Source organism: Mirounga leonina, unplaced genomic scaffold (genome assembly GCF_011800145.1).
Source record: "Mirounga leonina isolate KUSES-001 unplaced genomic scaffold, KU_Mleo_1.0 Mir_82, whole genome shotgun sequence".
NCBI lineage: Eukaryota > Metazoa > Chordata > Mammalia > Carnivora > Phocidae > Mirounga > Mirounga leonina.
The window spans coordinates 13473842-13491380 of NW_023270825.1; the positions used below are offsets into that span (position 1 = coordinate 13473842).

General features: G+C 44.7%; 2 protein-coding genes across 7 annotated transcripts in view; one reads left to right on the forward strand and one right to left on the reverse strand.

Moving 5' to 3' along the window:
* The window catches only part of TDP1 (tyrosyl-DNA phosphodiesterase 1), a 94889-nt gene extending 80492 nt beyond the window's left edge, over nt 1-14397 (reverse strand). For 4 of the 5 annotated variants that reach the window (XM_034992271.1, XM_034992268.1, XM_034992270.1 and 1 more), the window contains exons 1-5: nt 13912-14397; nt 9394-9956; nt 5936-5979; nt 4745-4800; nt 2243-2339 (exon numbers count right to left, since the gene is read on the reverse strand). In XM_034992271.1, the coding sequence (XP_034848162.1) occupies nt 2243-2339; nt 4745-4800; nt 5936-5979; nt 9394-9952 (756 nt within the window). In that variant the 5' untranslated portion in view covers nt 9953-9956; nt 13912-14397. The remainder of the gene's footprint in view (nt 1-2242; nt 2340-4744; nt 4801-5935; nt 5980-9393; nt 9957-13911) is intronic. The other variant, XM_034992267.1, reaches the window with a different exon arrangement.
* A 568-nt stretch (nt 14398-14965) lies between these two features.
* Nucleotides 14966-17539, forward strand: part of EFCAB11 (EF-hand calcium binding domain 11) — a 142152-nt gene continuing 139578 nt past the window's right edge. Inside the window, exons 1-2 of one of the 2 annotated variants that reach the window (XM_034993387.1) lie at nt 14966-15829; nt 16358-16453. In XM_034993387.1, the coding sequence (XP_034849278.1) occupies nt 15755-15829; nt 16358-16453 (171 nt within the window). In that variant the 5' untranslated portion in view covers nt 14966-15754. The remainder of the gene's footprint in view (nt 15830-16357; nt 16454-17539) is intronic. The other variant, XM_034993386.1, reaches the window with a different exon arrangement.

Sequence of the window (17539 nt, forward strand, 5' to 3'; positions counted from 1 at the left end):
CACCACGCATGCCACACTCGCCCTACTTTTCAGTACAAGGAGCTAGTATCTGAAAAAGACTATTTCCATTGATTTAATGGCTGGTTTTTAGGATTCCTGTGTTATCTTCCACCCACAATTAGTCTTATGAGTATTATCCTACTGCAGTTAAACCTCCTCTTTTGGAAGCAAAAGCAAACCATGGGATTTTAGGCAACCGCCAAGCAGAGGCTTACCTAGGTGTAGAAGGTGAGCCACAAATATGTTGGATAAGAGTGACTGTTTTAAAACTCCAACTATATAGGGCGCCTGGGTGGCTCAGTTGGTTAAGCGACTGCCTTCAGCTCAGGTCATGATCCTGGATCCTGGGATCGAGTCCCACATCGGGCTCCCCGCTCAGCGGGGAGTCTGCTTCTCCCTCTGACCCTCCCCCATCTCATGCTCTATCTCATGCTCTCTCTTAAATAACTAAAATCTTAAAAAAAAAGATTAAAACTCCAACTATATAAAGTACTGTGGGTTAAATCATAGGAAAAATTTAAGACCAGTTTAAGGTTGATCCGACTGAGGTTTCTCCCTTTGAATCTTTAAAAATAACCACATATACACAGATAACGTTTTATAGTTGAAAGAAAATCAAAATGAGTTGGAATTCTTACATCTTATATGGACAGGGAGAAAAAAACACAAGAAAATGGAGAAAAATCATCTAGGTTTCTGTGTAGTTCACTCTTGTCAATGCACTCCAAGGGCAGAAATCTGGAGGCCATCTCCCTCTGGCAAGGAGAGAAAGGGGCTATGGAAGTATCTTACTGTGGCTGCTTGGAAATGGACTGCCCAGCACTAAAACAGAAGGTCAGTACGACACTAGCCACTTCACAGCCACCATTTCCACAGGAAGGAAATCCTTGCTTTTCTCTCCCCAGTGTGCCAGTTTCTTGCACGGAATGCCACACACAATATTCTCTTCAAGGTGGAATCAAAAGCAACCAGTGATGATAACGGAAGTCCAAGACTTCAAGTGTATTTCCATGTATGGCCTGAAGAGCATTAGGACAGAATTCTAGGACTACAACAAAAACCTGGGCAACAACCTTCTGGCCTTTTCTGCTCTGCTTTGGTCCCAGCAAACCAAGCAGATACACCTGTTACAAGACCATTTAACATCTCCCCATCAGGCGTGGATCATTTGCAGCTCAATTCACACAGGCAGTTTCCTAACAGGTTTGCTTTTCATTTGTCCATCTCCCCAGTATAGACCTTGGCCGCAATTCACGTGAAAAAGATCAGAGGACTACGGGTCAAGGGCAACAGCAGCTATTACCAGTCAGGTAAGTTGTCAAAATAAGTTTTAAGCTGCACTCAGAAAGCAGCAGCCACTGAATTCCATCCAGAAAACCTGGTTAGGTTCGAGAAGGACACTGACAAACTAGATGCAAACAGAGGAGTACTGGCAGGTTGGGGGAAGATAGGGATTCTTGTTAACAAGTACAACTTAAGAAACCATGCTCGAACCTGAAAGAAAACTAAGGAGGTACAATAGAGGACTTCACATACAAGCATCAGTCACATCTGAGATGAGATTTACTCTATGTGGCTCCAGAGAAGGGAAATCAGGACCCAAACGTGAAAGGTAAAAGGAGATGGTGAGGATTTATTTTTTGTGTCGACTTGGCTAGGTCACAGAACCCAGATACCTGGTCAGATATTGCCATGAAGGTTATTTTTAGATGAGGTTGACATTTAAATTAGTAGACGGAGTAAAACCGATTACCCTTTGTTTGTGGACCTCATCCAGTCAGTTGAAGGCCTAAGAAAAAAAGACCAACTCCGTCAAGGAAGAGGGAACTCAGTCTTCAGACTATCTTTGGACCTGAGCTACAGACCTACTCTCTTCTGGGTCTCCAGCCCGCAGGCCTATCCTACAAAGTTTGGACTTGCCAGTCCCCACAATCATGTGAGCCAATTCTTTTCAAAGAAGTCTTTCTACACACATATACATACCCTATCAGTTCTGTTTCTCTGGAGAACCCTGACAAATACAGAGACATCAGGTCAACATAAAGAAAAATCCTTCCAACCACAAGGGCTACCCACACACAGATGGGCTCTCTCAGGAAGCATTTAAGTTAAGGCTAGACAAGTATCCATTGGTGATACTAAAGAAAGGATTCTTGCTCTAGGTGGGTGGATAGACTAAATGTCTAAATTTCTTTCCAACTCTCAGACTAAGCAGGATCTCAAACAGCAATAAGCAGCCTACCTGGCAAAGGGAAATGTTTTCATAAGGCTTGGCCTGGGCATGTAAGTGAGCCTTAGCTTCTCGTTTATCTCCATGCACAAGCAGGATTGGTTTCTTCCTGAAAACAGATCAGAAGTATTTAGAATACATCTTTTATAAAGCTGGACTCTTGACTAGTTAAAGAATGCTAGGTGTTTCCTTACCACCAGACAAGTGTTTCTGGCCTCTGTGGTCACGGAGTACAGAGCTAACACATAGCACTATTCAGTTAATCTCCACTAGCCAGTTAACTTTACAACAGGGTCATGTGGCCTGATCCCAAAGCTCTGTTGTGACCCAGAGAGGTTGTGACTCGAGGAAGTCCCTGAGTAATTATCTTCTTTGATCCAAAAGAACATAAAGTTAGCTCTGTGTTGTTTTCAGGTTCAGATTACAAGATAAACATTTATTGTTATCTAGTAGGATGCTCTTTTCTTTCCCTTTCTTTAGACCAAGCAAAGAGCATTTCCTCATTAGACCTATATTCACTAAACTCCTACTGTGTGCTAGGTATGGCAGTCCCCCAAGATCCAAGAGTGAACAACCCCAGGCCCACGGCATGATGCAGACTAACAGGTTGTTATAGTTCAATGAAACAAGGCATTTTGTGGCTGAGTCCTGCTCAATGAAATACAAGCAGGTGTTGTGTAGGACTTCCAGGAGACTACTCAGAGGAAGCACAGCTGGGATGTGGCCCTTTTGTCCTTTCTCCCTCCTGCCATCTGGACCACAGACCAGAGACCTGGAGCCCCAGGTGCTATCCTGGACCATGAAGGGACTTTGAAGATATGCACCAAGATGGTGGGACAGAAAGACAGAATGGGTGAATAAGTTCCTGAGAACCATAGTAGCCCCCAATCCAGACCACAGATATCTACCATCTAGACTTCTTAGGTTGGAGAAATCATTTTCTTTCATTTAAGCCACGGTTATTTTTGCTTTTCTGTTACATATTGTGAAAACTAATCGTATGTGTTATAGGTCAAATACAAGCCTTTGTGTGTCAAAGCCACTTGGGAAATTTCAATAGCATTTTACCTACTATTAATAAAGTTTCTAGAATCTGAGATCCTAAATGCACCAAGGACTTTGACAATCATTCTGTGGGTATATTCCTTTACCTTACTTGCTGTTAGGGGTTTTGCTAGGTGAATGTTAAAAACAGGACAGGTGGGGGCGCCTGGGTGGCTCAGTCGTTAAGCGTCTGCCTTCGGCTCAGGTCATGATCCCGGGGTCCCAGGATCGAGTCCCACATCGGGCTCCCTGCTCGGCGGGAGGCCTGCTTCTCCCTCTCCCACTCCCCCTGCTTGTGTTCCTGCTCTCGCTGTCTCTGTCAAATAAATCTTAAAAAAAAAACAACAAAAAAACAGGACAGGTGGCAGGGCACTGTACAATGCTATCTTTATTTGGTCTACACTGCCTAACACCAGGCTGAGGAACTGTAGAAGACAAGCTGAAAAATCCATCACCTCCATAATCTGGATAAGGGAAGCTCTAAGACCCCCTTCACTAGCTCCTAAACCACAGGAAGAATCATTTGCAAAGCAAAGATTCTTTGAACATGGGCACCTAGGTAGCTTAGTCAGCTAAGCGTCTGCCTTTGGCTCAGGTCGTGATGCTGGGGTCCTGGGATCGAGTCCTGCATCAGGCTCCCTGCTCAGTGGGGAGTCTACTTCTTCTCTCCCTCTACCTGCTGCTCTCCCGCTTATGCACTCGTGTGCAAATAAAACCTTAAAAAAAAATTCTTTGAACAGCACTGCTGTATTAAGTGTGGCATGCTTACATATCTAGAAAGCAGGTAGCAATGATCTTTTCCTTCACATTAATATCAAAGTTGTCTTGGGGCGCCTGAGTGGCTCAGTCGTTAAGCATCTGCCTTCGGCTCAGGTCATGGTCCCAGGGTCCTGGGATTGAGCCCCATGTCAGGCTCCCTGCTCCGCGGGAGGCCTGCTTCTCCCTCTCCCACTCCCCCTGCTTGTGTTCCCTCTCTCACTATGTCTCTGTCAAGTAAATAAAATCTTAAAAAAAGCTATCAAAGTTGTCTATTTTTTTTTTAAAGATTTATTTATTTGAGAGAGCGAGAATGAGAGAGAGAGAGAGTACATGAGAGGCGGGAGGGTCAGTGGGAGAAGCAGACTCCCCGTTGAGCAGGGAGCCCAATGCGGGACTCGATCCCGCGACTCCAGGATCATGACCTGAGCCGAAGGCACTCGCTTAACCATCAAAGTTGTCTTTAGATTGCTTTGTCCTTATCTACTTCTGGAAAGAGCAAAAGAGGCAAATGCTAAAACCCGTATTAGGAATGCATGTGATTACTTAGACTAGATCAACAAATGCTGTTTTCCCTATATAACTAAGTTTGTAGGATTTCAATAGTGTCAAAAGAAATACTCAAGATGAACAGCAGTTGCCTGAGAAACACTAATCTTGCATTTTAAATCCCCATTACAGTTAGGATGTTATCAGTTATCCTGTGGTACTCACCTGAACTCTGGTGGATACTGTTTTATGAGCCAGGCCACGTCAAAGCAGTAGTTAAACTAGATGGGGAAAGAAAAGGATGGAGTTATGGGTAACTTAGGCAAGCAATCTGTAAGAACAGTTTGGTTATTGAATTGAAAGAAACTCTAGAGTAATGACAAACTCCAAATATTTATAAACCTGGACAACTGTGCTACAATACTCAAGGCTTGACGGGAATTCCGCATTCAAGGAATCTAAATCACTGGAGTAGTGCATGAGAAAACAGATTCTAAAGAAAGGATCCCACAGGCTTCGGCAGTATTTGTATTTCTAAATAGTCTTACTACATATTTCTAGAACCCTCTGATTAATTTAAATAAAAGGACTTACAATTTTATCCCTTTTCCCCTAGGTGATTATAAAAAAGACTTTTAGAAAAAAACATTTCCTCTCAGCCTAACTTATGAGCAAGCTTTGTGAACAGGCCGCTGGGACTGGACATTCACTAGGCTTAGAACAATTACATCTTGACTACAAGTTCTGCACTGAACTAACCCATGGGGGCTCCTCCCCATGCCCGGGTAATCCCTGGCCCTCCCCCTCCAATCTAGCTAAAAGAACACAAATTCACCCCATGTTCCATCTGGAGACTAGGATTCTGGAGGCCAAGTTGGACATAAAGCACACAGACAGCTTTGCTTTCTTCGTGGGTGTGACCTGTTTTCTATTTCCTCAAGAGCCTGAAGCATTAACATAATTCATCAACACAAGGGGACCAGCTCTATAAAGCAGGAGCAACCAAACACAAAGAACTACACGTAACTTTTATTCACTTCTTTTTGGTAAGTGTAGGAAACCGTTTTCTAAATCGAATCAAACAACTTGGCCTTCACCTGCCTACCCATACCTTCCCAGGAGTTGTACTAGAATCCCATGAGATTAACTGGGTCCCAAAAAGAAGTCCCTCAGGTTAGAATTCCCAGCGTGACTTCCTGGCCAGTCCTTGTAACCCAATCCAGAGCCAGAAGCTCCACTGATCGTGGCATCCTTACTCCATGCTCATGGCTGGATACCACAACTGTGGCTCCTTGTGCCAGCCTCCTGGTATGGGCCATCTTGGGGACCCTGTACAGGACTGATATAGGTCCTCACGCCTATTTTCTTATGGGGTTGTCCCTTTTCCCCCAAAGAAAAAAACCACCATATACTCACCTGAGCTGAAGACACAAGTGTCCCAAATAGAGGAGACAGAATATCTGAGAAGACAAAAAAACCATCTAATTCATTTTTTGATAAAAATCATCTGGTAATAATCACAATTGACTTAGTCATTGACAATCAAAATTTGGCTGAGAAAACTGAAGGGACTACAAAGCTAGACTTTAATGTTCCATAAAATTCAAGAGAAAATTTGAGCTATTTAATATTTATTACGTTTTAACAAAATACAATATAAAACTAAAACCTCAATTTCAGAATTTGATGACTGGTCAATTTTAAAAACTTCCAGTAAGGACAATAAAGACATATTGGGTTTTTTTTTTATTAAAAATTTAACAGAGAGCACACAAGCAGGGGGAGCAGTAGAGGGAGATGGAGAAGCAGACTCCCTGCCGAGCAAGAAGCCCGACGCAGGACCCCAGGATCATGACCCAAGCCAAAGGCAGACGCTTAACCGAGCCACCCAGGCGCCCCAACATATTGTTCTTTCCAGATCTTAATTTTTATCTCCTTCAAATCCCTCTCCAAGAAACCTCCCTAACCCAAGACTAACAAGATAGTCTTCTGGAGCCTGAGAGCACCTGCTTCCTGTGAAGGAGGGTCGAAGCACCCACAACCCCAAGCTCACATTTCTAGCATTCTAGGTCATCTTGAAGGGAGTTGCAACTCGCATCCATTCCAACTTGATTTCAAGTAAGATCAGAAAGCTCACTTCTCATAAATTGTACCAGGAGAGGAATTACATGGTTACCACCACTGATCGTTTAACTGCTGTACTTGTATCTCTTGGATGCCAGGCACTATTCTTACCACTGTCCCTGTATTCACTCTTCTTCACAGCCATTTTCTGAGCTGGAGTTTTTCATTCCCACTTTGTGGATGAGGGGTTTCCCCTTAGGAGGCTGTCCATGGCCACAAAGGGCTAGTCAGGATCTGAAGCCAGGTTATCTGGCTTCAGCACTTGTGCTCTTAACCATCAAACTGCCTGAGGATTAAGAGTAGGCTCCTTTGGGGCGCCTGGGGGGTTCAGTCGGTTAAGCGTCTGCCTTCAGCTCCGGTCGTGATCCTGGGGTCCTGGGATCGAGTCCTGCATTGGGCTCCCTGCTCAGTGGGGAGGTTGTTTCTCCCTCTCCCCCTGCTTGTACATGGACACGCACGCGCGCTCTCTCCATCAAAAAAAAAAAAAGAGTAGGCTCCTTTATTTGACCCATGCTTACTGAGTGCTTCTTCCAAATATTGAGCTACATGCTGGGGTACAAAAATTTTAAAAGAGGTTGCCTTAAGGAAGCTCCTATATATATATTTATAAATTTGACAGCGCTCACGCACACGTGCACACAAACAAGCAGAGGGGAGGAGCAAGGAGAGAGCAAGAAGCACGCTCCCCATGAGCAGGGAGCCCGAAGCAGGACTCGATCCCAGGACCCTGGGATCATGACCTGAGCCAAAGACAGATGCCCAACCAACTAAGCCACCCAGGTGCCCAAGTTCCTACCTTTATGAGAGGTACACAAAAGGAATGTATTGCAGTTTCTTGACAGTATCCCCTATTTGGCCCGTTTGGCTTTGAGAATTTGCTAGAATGCCTCACGGAACTCAGGAAAGCACTTTACTTACTAGATTACCAGTTTATTAGAAGAGGATACAACTCAGGAACAGCCAGATGGGAGAGATGCAAAGAACAGGTATGCGGGAAGGGGTGTGCACCTCCGTGTGTTCATCAACCTGGAAGCTCTCCAAACCCCTACACAGGGTTTTTTAAGTGAGGCTTCATTACAAAGGCCATTAATGATTAACAACCTCCAGCCCCCTTCCCCCTCCTTGGAAGTGTGGGAATGGGAATGAAAGTCCCAGCTTTAATGACACAATTGGGTCTCCCTGGCAATCAGTTCTCCATTCTCAAGGGCTTTCCAAAAGCCACTTTATTAACAAACCAGGTATGACTGAAAGGGGCTTGTTATGAACAGAATTTTTTAAAGATTTTATTCATTTGACAGAGAGAACAAGCAGGGAGAGTGGCAGGAAGAGGGATAGGGAGAAGCAGGCTCCCTGATGAGCAGGGAGCACGCATAACATAGGGCTTGATCCCAGGACCCTTGGATCATGACCTGAGCCCAAGGCAGACGCTTAACCAGCGGAGCCACCCAGGTGCCCCAGAAAAATATTCTTTTGACCTTCATTACTTTAGGGCTCTTACAGGAGCCTGGGACAAAAACCAACCAGGAATGAAGACCAAATACATATACATCATAATATCACACAGATGCACCCTGAGGAATAAGCAAAGCAACCGAAGACTATCTTTCGATTCAGAACTGAAATACCTATATGCATGCTGGTTTTTTGCTTCTTCACCAGGAACAAAAACCTGGCTTCCAAGCAGTGGTTCTCAAACCTGATTGGGCTTTAGTGATGGGGTTTTGGAATACAGGTGAAGTTAGGTGGGGTGAGGTTTGGAGCCAACGGCCAAGAAGGAATTCTTGAGATGTCTCGGGTTCAAAAAGGTGGTTTTATTAAAGCACGAGGACAGGACCAGTGGGCAGAAAAAGCTGCCCCTCGTTTGTGAGGTATGGCTGATTATATACTTGAGAGTTGGGGAAGGTAAGGAAAAGGGAGATTTCAAAAGGATTTTTGTTAAAGAAGACTCACAGGATACTGGAGGCCTTGCCATTGCCAAGTTAAGCTTGGTTTTCCTTCTAGTAAGGCATTAACAGTAAGATAATTGGGAGCTTCCTGGAGGAACATTACACTTTGCCCTCTTCAAGTATCTGTCAATGGGCTGCTGGTCATAAGGACATTTAATTGTATCTACATTTCCTTCTGGAAGCTAGGCCATTGATAGAAATTCACAAGAACAAAGCATTTCTAAGACTTTTGTAAACTGAGACTCATGTTTCGTAGGATTTTAATCTCTATAAATTAACTGTTTTTCCTTTAGGGCAGCCAGGAGTGCCTGAGGAATGTCACATATATCCCATGGGGGTCAGGGGGGGATTGTGGGGTGTCAGCTTCTGCCTGTCCTCAGCTGGTCTTCTGCTCCCTCATTAGAATCCCCGGAAAAGCTTCTTAAAACAGACTGCAGGGCCCTGCTCCCAGAGTTTGATTCAGTGAACCTGGGTGGAGCCCCAAATCTGCATCAAGTTTTAGGTGATGGTACTGCTGTCAGATATCGCTATTTCATTAAAGTTTAAGCTTTAAAAGTTAGCACGATGTTTAAAATTGTCTAAGTATTCCAACTGGTAGATCTACAGGACTGAGAAACACCCTATAATTCCCTAAGTAAACAGCTTGCTGTCAAACACATTTGTTTGTCAAACTGGTAGTTTTCCTGAGGGTAGTTAAGACTGTGAAGGGTTCTTGGAGATGGTTCTAGGTTACCCTCCTTGTTTTGCCAAGGGGACCTTCTCAAGTGCTGTTTGACAGCTACCAGACATGCAGCATCCACTTACCCTTGATGTGGAGGGCTCCAGAGTTATACTTTGGCTTAATTCCGGAGACTCTAGTGAGGTAAAATTGGAAGGGGTTCCCTTTTTCCAGCATGTCCCAAATATCTTGGCCTTCCCCTGAGGTCTCATACTCCTCTTCCTCCTCTTTTAGTCCATGGTGGGCAGGAGAGCCATGATTTCCAGCTCTTTGGGTGGCACTGTCTTTGGGAGAAGAGATGCCGCTCTCCTCTTTGACCACCATGTTCTTAGCCTGCTTCTCCTGTGTTCCTGGTTGCAGTTCATCATCACTGCTAGAGAGACACCAACCCAGGTCTTCCTGGGAACCACTCTTCTGCTTTTTGGGAGGTGAAGCTTGTGAATCTGTGCTGAACTTTACAGGTGATAATTTCCTTTTATGGGCAGCTTTCCTAGCCTCAGAACAGGTGTATCTTGGTTCATTTGCGGCTCCCTGCCCAGCATGAGGGAGGGAAGAAGTAGATGGCTTGTCTAATTTTGGCTTTTCCTCCTCACTTTCATCACTACTGGATATTGTCCACTTCCCATAATCACCTTCCTGAGACATACTTCTGGAAATGAAAGACAAATAGTTATTTCCATTCACTAGGAAATTGGCAAACCGTTGCTCTCAAATTCCGTATTAGTTTCTGCAACACATACAGCACACCTGACGCTTACCAGATGCTGAGCCACGGAACGAACGTCAGCTGTTTTCCAGGTGTTCAGAGGCACATTCCCAGAATCTGCTACAGGAATTTGGCAAATAAAGTGACAGCAAAAATCCTAGTTACTTTCTCCTCTCTTTCAACCCAGACCTTGTTCTTAGAGGCCTGAGGAAAGAGTTGGGGGCCAAACTCCAAAATAAAAATATTTGCTCTTGATGCTGAATCTTCTAACAGGTGCTTGGGGTTAAGATAATTTAAGGAATTTCAAGAACTATACTCAAATTTTTGAGGTCAAATTGGAGTTTACAAATCTACCCTTCACCCAAGCATGAGAGCCCACAGGACTTTAGCGATTCTTTCTTACTTCACCAAAGATAAGCTACTTACCGTAAAGCTTAACAAAATCCTCAAGACAGTGTCAAACGCTCAATTCTGTATATACATTATCTAGATTTGCTGCCATGAGGACCCAACTACCTTAATGGCCCTGTGCTAAATCAAACTACTAAAACCTGCAGAGAACTTGCACAGAAGCAAAACACTTGTTTTCTAAAACAGTCGAGTTTCTATTTAAGAAACTAGATGAAGTACTTTCGGTTTTGTTACCTACAAAATTCCCACCAATTCAAGTGCAAAGGCCAAGTACATTTTTCAGATAGCTAAGGAACAGTTTCTCACTGTGATTAAAAAAAAAAAATTTTCACTCGCATCGGGATCCCTGCTCAGCAGGAAGCCTGTATCTCCCTCTCCCATTTCCCCTGCTTGTGTTACTTCTCTCGCTGAGTCTGTCAAATAAATCTTAAAAACTTATTTATAAAAATAAAATTTTCATACAAGACCCAGAGAAAAATTTAACCTAAGAGTCTGTGCTCAAATTATTGTCAAAGTTTTGTTCTTTTAAAGAAACTGAGGACACAAGTTTGGTATACTAAGATGGACTGTAGAACTCTGTTCACAGGACCCCCTCCCCCTGCAAAAGGCTTGATTCCACACCAAAAGATTTGCAAATGAATACACTTTTAAGTTTCAAGCTAGAAAGGTTTTGTTTTGTTTTAAGTAGGCTGATCAAATGTTGCATGCTCTATTAAATGAGCCAGCCAGTTGCTGGCCAAGTTAAAAAAGACTTAAGGTATCTATCTGTCACGTTTCACAATTTCTCACTTTTTCAATTCATGACCAGTCAAGTAAGATCAAGTTTCTCCTGTAAGTTACCTATTTCAAGATTTTTTAAAACTGAGTGCATTTAAACAATAATTTGACCTGTTCTTCTCGGCTCAGGATCCCTATTAACCTCACCTGGCGTGGATACTGTTTTACGAAGCTTTAGGGACTACAGAGATGGATGGGACCTCTTTCTCCAGTACTAGTCGCCCTAGACTTTGTCTAGCTCTTTTTCTAAGTGTTCTGTCCAGTCCACTTCTAAGAGTTGTTAGAACTCAGTAGGCTTGGGCGCCTGGGTGGCTCAGTTGGTTAAGCAACTGCCTTCGGCTCAGGTCATGATCCTGGAGTCCCAGGATCAAGTCCCGCATCAGGCTCCCTGCTCAGCAGGGAGTCTGCTTCTCCCTCTGACCCTTCCCCCTCTCATGTGCTCTCTTTCATTCTCTCTCTCAAATAAATAAATAAAATCTTAAAAAAAAAAAGAACTCAGTAGGCTTTTCCCCTAAGTTGTTTCTAATCTGCTAAGGGTTAAGAAAGAAGCTTGTTAGAACTGTATTACCGTTAACAGGATACAAGGGCTAGATTTTCATGAAATATTTAGACTTAGTACTTAACATATTTGAACAGTTCAGGTTTTTTAAGTTTTCTAAGCTTACATTCCTCTTGTGTTCTAGACTCTTGGAGGCTGCTGGCAAGAGGTATTTAAGCCATCACAATTCGCTGTGAATTAAAGGAACTCTGAAGGAATGATTTTGATGGCTACAGTTTTGTGACTTCAAAAAGTTATTTCAGAATAGAAACCCCTCAGGAAAAAAACTGTTAGCTCTAGCTTTCAAAGAATTCTCAAATAGCAGTAAAGCCAGGAACTTAAGTAAAAGAATCAATTAAGAGTTCCCAGGCTGTTCTTTATAGATTCCTTCCCCATTCTAAAGCAGAATTTTTAGGTGGAAAGGGTTCAGCTTCCAGCATAAGAAAAGCTGTATGCAGACACCTTACAGGCTACCACCATTCCTCTCCCAGATGAATTACATCTCAATAAAACGGAATTTAAAAGTCCTGAAAACTCTAAGGAAGATATTCATCTTTAGCGACTCAGCTATTTAGAGTAATTCTAAGGTTTCCAAGTTTTATTACCTACATTTTCTAGAACCACACATGCATGGGAAGGAGAAAGACCATTCATTCCCTCCAAAGTAGGACAAGTTGGTAAAAAAAAAAAAAAAAAAAAGGTTTTGAAAAAGACATTTCCTCGAGGGAAAAAATGCTTTTGTCTGCTGTAGACGTAGCTTAAGTTTTGGAACTGCTCACACTTAAATATGCTGGGTTATTTACTAAAGGCAAAATACCTTTGAAAGAAAAAAATCGTCGTTACATTCAGCAGGTTACCAAGCTCTTTATGGTGTCAGGGCTGTTAGCCTGAAGAAGAGGAGTGGTTGAAAGGCCAAGATCAGGGGCGCCCGGGTGGCTCAGTCGTTAAGCGTCTGCCTTCGGCTCAGGTCGTGACCCCGGGATCCTGGGATCGAGCCCCGCATCGGGCCCCGCATCGGGCCCCGCATCGGGCCCCACATCGGGCCCCACATCGGGCCCCACATCGGGCTCCCTGCTCGGCGGGAAGCCTGCTTCTCCCTCTCCCACTCCCCCTGCTTGTGTTCCCTCTCTCGCTGTGTCTCTCTCTTCAAATAAATAAATAAAATCTAAAAAAAAAAAAAAAAAAAGGCCAAGATCAGGAACTGACTTCCTGCGGAGAACTCCCTGGTTCCAGTATTCGAATTTTACTTCTCTGCCACAGAGGCATTTGCAGGGTGCTTTTGTAATCAAGTCACAAGTCACAGTGTTAAAGATGGAACTCAACAGCGTTCCCTTCAATTGTTTGTCTTTCCTGGGCTGCATCTGGCACATCACAGGTCCAACATCCCATTTTGAGTTAAGCGGTGACGCTGGGGGAATTCTACGATCACAATACAGATGGACCAATTCTGAGCAGGTCTGCACAGAGCAGCGTTTTCCAGAGTGGAGGTGACTGGGACCAAACGTTAGTATCACAGTACGGAAGTACCATCCTTTTCCCTTCCAATCCGTTTAAATCAAGGAGACAGTCGTAGTGTTGCAGAAAGCCCTCAAGAAACTTTGGGCTCTTCTGCAGGCACCAGTAACACTTTTTTAAAATCAAAGTATCTTATGGCTCCATTTTATTTCCAGCGAAATAAAGTTTTAAAGACCATATTTGTGTAAAAGTGGGCTCAAATAAAAACACCAAATAAACAACGGTATAGATATTAAAAGTGAGACAAAAACCAAGAAACAGAAAGGCAAATGACTGAAATTTGGCAAACCGCATGAAGCTGTATTGCTAAGGAGGATGGAAATCTGAAGAAATTCCCCCCCCGCAACACCCCCCCCCGCATCAAGTCTATACTGAGCCCCGCGAACGACTGGCTCCGCGTACAAGGCAACCTGGCTCAGAAAGGTTCAGTGTCTGGCACAGGGTAGGCGCCCCACGCGCGCCAGCATCACTGCCTGCCGAGAAGCCGGAGTAAAAAGCCCAGCGCGGGGACCCCTCGCACCCACGCCCCCGGCCGCCCTCGGCTCGCCGCGACGCCTGCCGCTCGCGCCGGACAGATGCTATGAGGCCCACAAGGGGACCTTCCCCTGCGTTTTTACCAGATACCCCGCTTCCCTCAGATTCCACCTCCAGTCTCACCGGGCCTCAGAATTCGCGGGACCCGAGAGGCCTAGGCCGGAAGAAGCAGGGTCTCCTGTTCAGCCGGACACGAACCTGAAACTTCCACAGCCGGCAACAGCCGAACTCGCCCTTGAAATACCCACACCCCACGGGTTCGCGCTCTCTCTTCCGCCGCCCGCGCTTGCGCGCAATTTAAACCCTCCCGGCCGGGGCTCGCACCTGGTGGCCCAGCCCCTTCCCTTTCCGGGACGCCCACCGCTGGGTCCTAAAGACCTCCGGATCCTGAGGGGCTGCAGGGCGCTCCCCCGGGAATGGGTGCAAGGGGGGTCCCGGCAGCCTCCAGCTCTCGGTTCACCCCCTGACCGCTTCTCCTAAAAGGCGGAGAGGGAAAATTAAGTGTTCTCTCTTTCTTCCCTTAGTTAATGGGCGAAACTCATCCACTTTGCAGGGAGTGTCATAGGTTCCGTTTCCCGGAGCTCGAGGCAGGGGGTATTTACTTTTAGGCAGAGAGAGGATTAGCTTAGGTTCGAGGCCGCTGTGGTTTGAGACCTGTATCCCGGAGGAGCGGGCTCGCTGGGGACGCAAAGTTGTAGAACCTGCTGTAAAATAAAAGGGTAATGAGCTCCCGTCACACTCAAACGCGAATGCCTGTTTCTTCTTTGAAACGTGTGTTTTTGACCTTACTGGTTTGCCAGAAGAGAGTGGGGTCTAAAACTCTTTTGCAAAACGCACCCCCCCCCCATATTCCTTGGCTTTAATAATGTTTATAACATTTATTCTCAGTTTCTTTCAAGCTAGGCACTTCTCCTAAAGGGCTTAGTGGAACAGCTTGGTGTAAACTGATGTGATTTTTTTGGAGTAGTGTTGTTGGGGTCTGGAACTGACGGCCCAGGAAGAATTCTTAGATGCCTTCAGTGCAAAAAAGGTGGTTTTACTAAGGCACGACGATAGGACCCAGGGGCAGAACTGCTGTCGGGGGATTGTGAGGAGCAACTGATTATATACGTTGGAGTTGGGGGAGGTAAAGACTAGGGAAGTTTCCAAAAGGGCTTTCATTTGCTAAAAAGTACTCGCGGGATAAAGAAGGCCTTGCTATTGCCAAGCTAAGGTGGTTTTTCCCTCTAGCAAGGCATTGACATTAAGACCGTTGGGAGGTCTTGGAGGACGTACGGGGCGGTATCAAGTAATTGTCAATGGGCTGCAGGTTATAAGAACATTTAATTTTATTTACATTTCCTTCTGGCTTTGTTTCCCACATCATAAAAGTCCTAAGGACTTGGTTCGTTTACTGAACATCTTCCTGCAGGGATATCGGGAGGACAAAACAGACCGTAGTAACTGCCCTGGAGGGATGGACCCCAATAACTTGACTTGCAGATATGCACATGAATCCTGGACTTGGCTCTTTGGTTCTTTTAATGCTTTGTTCACACTTTTTGTGTTTCCTATGCTCAGCACAGTGTCATAGATAAAAATTACCAAAGTAACTTACTGCAAGGTGTGGGGGCAGAAAAATGGGAGGAACCTTGCTAGAGACCTTGAAGCAGGACCTAGGTGAGCGGGATCCCAGCGGTGCGCAAGGAGTTAAGGGGAACGAGCATGGCGGTAGCAAGGCTGGGGGCGGGCCCAGGAGCCTCGCCGCCATAGGCCGTTCCAAGGAAACGGGCCTAAAGCTCTGACCAATAGAACCGCGGGATCAACGCCAGTGGCTAGCAGGCCGTCCAATGGGAAAAGACGTTGGAGTTGCCCGGCCAAGTTCAGCTTCTTCAGCTGCGGTGAGCGTAGCCAGAGGACTGCAGCAACCGGGTTCTGGCGGTGGAGGTCTCGGGTTCTCCGGTGCCTTTCGCTTGTGGTGGTCGCGATGTTTTTCTCCGAGGCCGGAGCCCGGCCACGGACGTGGGAAGCCAGTCCCTCAGAACACAGGAAGTGGGTGGAAGTAGGTGTCCGGAGGGCTGATTCTCCGACTTTTGACCAAGGGCTCCCATTTCATTCACCCGCCTGGGCCTCACTAATCTCTGTTGCACTGACAAGGACTGCACTGTCCTTCCAAAGGCCCGTGCTTAATGACTGAGCCGAGGGCTGCAAGGCTTTTCGCTCTCTGTCCAGTGTTCTGGCTACTTCCAAGCTCCTTTTCCCATATCCAGTTTATTAACAAGAACCTCTAACCTTATATCTGTCTCACCTTCCTAATTCTAGGACTGAATTTTGGATAGAATTTATCCCAGTGGTTTAAAGGAATTAATTTGCGTCAGTCTAGCGATTAAGTCGTTTGCACATTTCGGGGGGTAAATTTTAGCACGTTAATAATTCTTGAGAAGTAAAATTAAGATAATGCAACTCCCATCTCCGAACCCTCCTGCTCAGCTAAGTTTTAGATTTTAGAGGTCTAAATTTAATATAAACTAGTAATAAAGTAATAGAACAAACCGTTTCGGTCTAACTGAAGCTATTTAATGTTCTTTAGGTATTTAAAGCATGCGATGAAGATAACAAAGGCTATCTAAACAGAGAGGACTTTAAAGTTGCTGTTATAATGCTGTTTGGGTACAAGCCCTCCAAGGTAGAGCTTTCTTCATCTATTTGGGAATGGGGCAGACAATACAAGGGTGGGTAGGTTCTAAGTCAAGCGCAGTGGCTAGTTTCGGATGTTTAAAATGACTGCCTCTCAAAGCGATTTCAGAGATGTGTCCAGTGCTGAATTTTACTCTTCTTAAGAACCTAACTCAGGGGGCGCCTGGGTGGCTCAGTTGGTTAAGCGACTGCCTTCGGCTCAGGTCATGATCCTGGAGTCCTGGGATCGAGTCCCGCATCAGGCTCCCTGCTCGGCAGGGAGTCTGCTTCTCCCTCTGACCCTCCCCCCTCTCATGTGCTCTCTCTCATTCTCTCTCTTTCAAATAAATAAATAAAATCTTTAAAAAAAAAAAAAAAAGAACCTAACTCAGGGATGAATTAGAGTTCATGAAGCCTTTCTCACCACCAGGCTTATAATAAATGCAAGATGCTAGGGAGATGTCAAGAGGGAAGGCTGGGAGGCGGGTATTGGTAACAGGAATTCGTTTAAATTATAAAACTAATACGTTTCCATAGACAAAAAATTCAGACAGTCTGGAAAAAGTATAAAGTTGAATGTAAAATTCCCTCCTTTGCTACCAAACAGTCCCACTCCTCAGGGGTTACCATAATTAACAATTGTTTGTGTGTCATTCCAAAATTTCCTATGTATAACAAACATGCCTAGCATTCTATTAAAAGCATAAGTGGGATGGGGTGGCTGGGTGATGGACATTGGGGAAGATATGTACTATGGTGAGCGCTGTGAATTGTTAAGACTGATGAATCACAGACCTGTACCCCTGAAACAAATAGTATGTTAATAAAAATATTTTTAAAAAATAAAGGGTTAAATAAAAACATAAGTGGGTACATAGTATACCTATTTTATTTTGCTTTTTTCACTTAACAACATAAAAGCACACACCACCACGTTTTTAAAAAGTAGTTGTGTAGTATTATCTTTAGCCAGTTTCCTGTCTTTGGTCATTTGGATTGCCTCCATTATTTTTCATTCCTACAAACGTTTTGTTGAGCATCCTTTTATATGTATATCTATACTTGTGGATGTATATCTATGCAATAAATTCCTGGG